The 7,224-nt window shown below is 32.2% G+C and overlaps 1 protein-coding gene across 1 annotated transcript; it reads right to left on the bottom strand.

Annotated features, from left to right (window-relative positions):
- Positions 1-2,292: 2,292 nt before the first annotated feature.
- LOC119685859 (protein amalgam-like) lies at positions 2,293-3,996 on the bottom strand. The gene has a single exon (XM_038100256.1). It carries the CDS (start codon positions 3,537-3,539, stop codon positions 2,535-2,537), a length of 1,005 nt encoding a protein of 334 aa, XP_037956184.1. The 5' UTR covers positions 3,540-3,996; the 3' UTR covers positions 2,293-2,534.
- Between the last annotated feature and the right edge of the window lie 3,228 nt (positions 3,997-7,224).

Below are 7,224 nucleotides of genomic sequence, written 5' to 3'. Positions count from 1 at the left end.
GGAATCAGAAATTTAACACAATTTTATTGTGTTTAATGAACAAACTAAATGATTAACTCAAATCTGTGAGATGCTTTTAACATAATCATATAAATAACTTTTATTTCACATAATTGTAATAAATATATCATAATCAGTTACTTCAAAAATTCATCTACCTATTTAAGATAATAGATAATATAATGAATTAAATTAATTAAATTAATTAATAGATTGAATGAAAGTTAAGTTGATATTAGTTAATGAATTGAGTTGAAAGTTGATATCAGTTAACTCGTAATACCATGACACTCCAGTATAGCGTGCAGTAGATCCATACAGTCTTGCAATGATGTACTTATAACAAATACACATATGTATTTATGTCATCTTTCCTTTTATTTTGGGGCGAGGAAGATCTTTAGAGTCCTTATGTGCTATACAGTTTACCTAAGTAAGCTGTGTAATAATTTTTATACTCCATTGAAGTTTAAAGCTATATCGCATATACATATAAAATAATTAAGGCTTATGATATAATATATATTTAAAAAGACTAAGTTGCTGAGTTTGAATATACGACTCGTAGCTACTCATCACTATTGACAACTATATATACCTCACGATTCTTACAATTTTAAATAAACGCAAGTTTTAAATGAAGCTTAACAATGAAAGGACTAAGGACTATTGTATATAATTGCATATAAACAAGCCTACAACCTATAACTAAGAGTCTCTCTACTTAATTAAGTATACATTACTTTTTATTTTTGTATTAAAGTCGCGAATTAAGAAAATACATTATATAGCATTTTTGATATATGCTATTATAAATGTATAAAGTAATATCGGTAGAGATTAGGGAGATAAATGCTTTGGTCTTGCGAAAGTATGACTTCCTATTAATAAGAAGGAACTCTCGCCAAAATTGCAAATACAGCGAAGCAGGTATTGTCCCCAAAGAACTGGAGAGCTATTCGAGCCATAACAACAACAGTGGGTTGATCTAAAACTTGTTTATTTGGCACATATTATTGCTATTATTCTAAATAACAGTTATTTAGAAATAAATATAGTTTTTTCCAAAAAACTATTTTAATTAACACTTGTATGGCCCTTTTCGAAATTGTGAATATATCACTGATGCGATTTATTTAGAGTATTTCTACAATATACTAGAAATAATCCAAAAGATCTCTGTTAGACACAAATAATTCGTAGATTCCTTTTGCATAAATAACATATGCATTATGATATATACTTAATGGTGGTTTCTTGACTAAAATAGTCAGTATTAAGTTATAATCTTTGCTGTAAGATGAGTAGTTATTATTTTGTTATCCACTTCTATTAATGATACACATGACTTCATGTCAGCAGTCCTCACCGAGACGACGACTAACACATCAAGTTCAATTTGCTTTAACAATCAGTTATCGCTTTCTATTGATCCCACCCCAGTTCCTGCAACAATTAGCATTTTCTCCAGAAAATCTTACACCTTTCATTGAAAGATTGATAAGCTAATCGCTTTGAACTTTGGAATAAACCATTTATTTTTAACAAAATATAGTTTGTGTTTCATACTATATCATATAAACTAAAATATAAGAAATCAAGCCAATTTATGAGTGAGTAGCGGTAAGGATGTTTTCATAGTTCAAATTATAAATTGTCTTTTTAAATTCTATCAATAGCTAACTTCCTTGTGCCCACTATAAGTTTAATCCGCCTCTGATCTGAATTTGTTTTATAAAATTTGAAGAAACTATACGTAAACGTTTTCCATTGATATATTTTAATTAAAATTATCAGTACCGAATCTCATTAATAGTCTCATCACTTAAAAACGTGAGCACCTAGCATATAAAAAATATTATTCATCTCTAGACTATTCAGCTCACCGAAATATTCAATAAAACTTGATTAAATTTTTTAATTTCTGTGATTTTAATAATTATGATTGTAATTAAATGGAATTCCTATCAATTATCGTCTGACTATTTTCATTAATAAGATTATTTGTTTGAATTACAGTGCAGTTTTCACAGTTGGGTGGAATCTAAGTCCATATCAAGACTACGAATGTTTTTATCAATGACGGAAGCTTCATTTATGCCGTTTAATTCAAATTCTAGTTACTAGGTGTCTCAAAGCTCACTCTATCTTCTATTCAACTTTTCGAATTTTCATTCTTAAAATTTTTGTCACTGGTTTCAGTTGATTATGACGAGTTCTGCAAATTCTCAAGACACAAATTAATTGAATCAAATTTTATTTAATAAAAGCAAATATGACAAAGAAAGCAAAAACTTATCCAAAAATACATTTTTAGTCTTTTGTGCTGAAATTGATCAGTCAGTGAGTGTATATGAAACGCTTATTTACTAAAAAATGTTTATCAAAATTGCAAAAAATTCAAACAACAAAAAAAAAACAATTAAAAATGTGAAAAAAATACAAAATTAGCACAAATACTCAAGCCAATACTTAAAAAGAAAATCTTATTTCGAGAATTTATGATTTAAGATTTATGTTCAATATAAAAAACTTCAATGTGACGATGGAACTGGTATGACGGGCTGGAAAAGATGTAGGCGAGCATCGGCATGACCCAGCTTATTAGTTGCATTACAGAAGTAATCACCGAAATCATCATCCGAAACGCTGGCAATACGCAAAACCGACGTTGTGGTCTCATGCGAAGAAGCAGTGTTAGCAATTTGATGACGTGAGTCCGTCTGCAACTTGATGCCATTTCTAAACCAGACTACAGCAGGTGCTGGATAACCCTGCACATTGCACTCCAATTCAGCGACATGTGACAGCACTTGTGCGACTTTGGGGCGTTGAACAGCAATCTGTGGTCGAAATTCAACTTCAACGCGTATCAAACGCTTATCGGGTTCACCGACACCATTATCAGCAATACAATAATAACCGCCGCGATCTAAACGATGCGCTTCCTTAATACGTAATGTGGGACCAGCTTGTGTATGACCACCGGCCGGCATAATAGCATTATCTTCACGACTCCATGAGATTGTTGGTGGTGGAAAACCATTTGCATAGCAACTGACTTCTAGATTTTGTCCTTCAGTGACCAAAGTTGTTTTTGGTGTACGTTCTTCTGAAATCACTGGCGGATGTTTAATAGACAAATTCATTTTTTTCGTTACCTTATCTGCAGCCGAGACTATCACTTGACATTCGTATGTACCCATGTCACTGGCCTCTATTTTTGCTATCTCAAATGAATATGTAGCACTGTCTTTCTTATCGTCTTTTGTTTCAGTAATCGAGTAACGTGGATCGCTTAAACTGAGTATCGAACGCATCGAAAGCACAACAGACCCAGAACTCGATTCACTTGTATATTTCGCCCAACTAACAGACATCTTTCCGACATTTTCAACGGTACAATTAAAGACCACATTATCTCCAATACTGGCCACTATATCTCGCGTTATGTCACTAATAGTAGGAGTGGCAGCAGACGCCACATTGACGTTTAATAAGCAGCAAATCGCTGCACAAAACAAAAAGTACACTTGCATTGTTATTTGCTTTGTTCCTTCAATTAATTTGTTTACTTAATTATAGAATTGAACGAATGAGCGATTGAACGTTTGAACGATTGAACGTTTGAACACCAAATTTGAGATTTTAATCCAACTCAGAATTATACTTGAACTTGCGACCGATCTGCACCGACTGAGCACTCAATTCTTCCCAGTTGCCCGATCAAGCGTTGCTTTCGTCGTTAACAAAAACAACACAACAATTTATTTATGCCTGTACGCTGCCGAACGACGAGACGATTTATTTGGACACCCGCAACGTTCACACACACAACCACACGCACCTACAAGATATGCAGCAGTAAATATGTTGCCCTCTCTACATATGTACATACGAACAGGAAAACATATTTATAACATATTTACATTACGTGCATCACGTACACACACGCACATACTTACATCTACTTAATATGTTCTCATAATTTATTAGTTATTATTTATATTTGTTTTCTTATCAATGAATTTCACTTTCGCTGCTTCTACTGCTGCTGCTGCTGCTGCTGCTGCTGTTGTTGTTCTTCCTATGACTCAAAACAAAACACCAACAACAATAACAACAAAGCCCACAGTTAAACAGTTCGGCTGTTGTGTTGTGCTGTGTGTGGTGGAGCCTCTGCAGATATGACAAAGCTGGAGGAGATGATTTGCCGACGCGCTAAAGCAATTGAACTTGTTTTGATTATTTTGCTTAATTTCGTTTCGTTTTGTTTTTATTTTTTATTTTGATTCTCTAAAAACGTTGTAAGCATTTTTTTTTTATATTTTATTCTCAGTTTTTATTTCTTCGCTCCATACTTCTGCTTCTATTTTTCGCAAGCACTTTAAATTCTTTAGTTTTTGTTGTACTTTTTTGGGAAAACGAAATTTCCACACGGAATTTTTAAGTGTTTCGCAGTAGTCCTGCACCGCTTTCGACTGAAATTGAATGTTTCCACACAGCAATTGGGAAATTTTTTAGATTTTAAACACATATTGACCTAAGTAACCCTGAAAGTTTGATTTATGACTTGACGTACCGTTTTTAGGTAGCAGAGAGGAAATGTGCGTTCGGAATATCCCAACAACAGAACCAGCATTGAAAACTCTGTAACAAAGCATTGTTAGAATTTTATTCCCAGTAGGAAAATTTTCAATTGATGTATGTGCCCAAGTGTGAGATTTAGTGTGCGGCGGCATTTATGTACATATAATTCCAGCGTAATTTAATAATTCAATAGGTTAAAACAAAAATTTAACAAATAATTCACTATTATTTTTACTGATAAATGCACAGTTGTAATTTTGGTTATTAATTAAAATGTTTATGGATAAAACCACGACTATCCAGGCGGTAGCACTCTAAGCACAATTGTTATTGTAATACCATTTGATTTAAAGCTCAGTACAAATACTTCCTTTCTTATATATTGCTAAAGAAATTATATATGTATACTCGTATTGTATATAAAAACTTTCTTATATACTATACAATACATATACTGCACACTTTATATGTATTCAGTATATATATTGCATTCTTGTATATGTTGATCCTTCTTTTCCAGTCAGCGCAACTGGGCACTTTTACTCTTTGATAGCTGGGGGTACTACAGGGTCCCACCCATCTCATTGATTAATTTATGTATTGCCTATAAGCTTCATGATTATTCAGTGATTGATCTAAGATCTGCGTACTTCCCCGTGCGGAGAGTGATTACTCTAAGATTAGATAGTGGTAAGTAGGATAGCCTGTCAATTTTCGCATATAACTCCAGGGTTGTATTCTTGTGTACAACATAAAAAAATATTTATTTGCAAGGTCAAACAAAGCTATCGTATGCTTGTGCGAAGCAATGCCAATGTTTACAAACACAACTTTTGTTTAACAAGAAACAATCAATTAGTGATATTGCCTTAGAACTATAATGATTTTCAATCATTATAACTAAATAACTAAGATATGACATGGCGGGTTTAAAACTTATAAAGTATAAGTTCATATGATTAATAATCATTTAATAAAAAAATAAAGCGTAGCAAAATTTTAATACATTTAGTAATTATTTTGAAAGTACTACTTACTTACTTAAATGTCCATTACAAAACGTTATCGGGTTTTTTCCTTACGCAGTATATTTCTCCAGGCACTTATGCTGCGTTAACCCCTGCTCCAGTCTCGCCAGTCTCAAGTGTAGATAGAGCTTTTTCAACTTTATCACTCCACCAAAGACGCGGTCTACTTCTACGCGTTCTTTCTCTAACTGCTGTAAATTTCATTTTCAATAAAACATCGTCCACGAATGCAGTGCTTCCTCAAAGTGATCACGATCCACCTCTACTTTTCTTCAAATGGCTCTTCAAGTACCATTTTTAAAGGAGCATCTTTTAAAAATGCGGTTAATGCTTTTTTAAGTTGTGTACTTCACCGGTGACACGTCTACCTCTACATCTTCTATATTAAATTTCTGCTTAAAATACGTTTTTCGTAAGGGCATTGTCATTCATTTTCACAACATGACAAAGCCAACGAAGCAGTTGGATGTTATTGCGCTAAATTATATCAGTGTCGTGGTATAGTTCATATGTATAGCACTTGATTCATTTGAGTTGGGTTGTTTTTGGCAACTCGTGGAGGTTTAAAGAACTTACGAAGAACTCCCAGTGCAGCTTCATCATTCTGTCTTAATGTCTATGCTTTTCCGCTGTACTGACGCATAGGTCGGATGAGCAACCTATAGAGCGCAAGTTTTGTCTGTCTAGAAAGAGCTCTGCATCCCCATTAACTATTGAGTAGGTAATAGTAAATAGTAGCAATTATTGACTATTGTAATTCTTCAAGTGTGATTTCATATATTTTTAGGGATACTAAATTTATTTGTGGAAGTGAATTGTTTATAGAAATTAATATAATAGCTTTTTTACATATATTAAGAATTTATATTCATGTATTTTAGTTATATCCTCGAATTAAGCAGTAATGAATTTCATTAGTTTATACAATAGTGTTTTTTGCTAACTTAAGTAATTAAATTGCTTAAAAATGTACTAAACTATAGAAAACAGATTATTTAAATAGGCTATTTGTGCACCCCGACGTAAAAGATCTATTGTGCGCAGAAAACAGATACATAATATATGGGTTTTTAATCTTGTGATTAAGTTTTGTTAACTGTTCCAAGGAACTGAAGTAAACTTATAAGACGAAGGCCTCTCCCTCTAATAACACTATGTCCGATATTATATTTTGCAATTAAAAGAGGATTTATAAAGTAATAAGCCCCGCCCCTTCTACCCTTCCTGAATGTAAAATTTCAATGGCCGAAACGTAAGCACATCTAAAGGTTCTTTTTTTTTTGTTTTACGATAGTTCCTGAAAATAAAAATCTAAGACGATCCATATCTTGAACTTGTTAACAAAATTAAATAAAATTTATGATTGAATAAAATAGTAAATATTTTTTAAATTAAAATTAAATTATAATTAAATAGATAATAAATACATAAATTAAAATAGTTTTCTTTTTGGTAATTTATATTTAATTTTAAAACTCGATATTTAAGTTCCACTTGTTAGCTTGGTTTAATTTTTTGATTAAGTTTTAATACTCGACCACTGGATTCCACATATTATTCCAAGAAAAATTGGTTGTAATCAATTTTCTTAACAAATTTAAAAAAA

Source organism: Teleopsis dalmanni, chromosome 2 (genome assembly GCF_002237135.1).
Source record: "Teleopsis dalmanni isolate 2A chromosome 2, ASM223713v2, whole genome shotgun sequence".
In the NCBI taxonomy this organism is placed as follows: Eukaryota; Metazoa; Arthropoda; class Insecta; order Diptera; family Diopsidae; genus Teleopsis; species Teleopsis dalmanni.
This window is presented reverse-complemented; position numbering and strand designations above follow the sequence as displayed.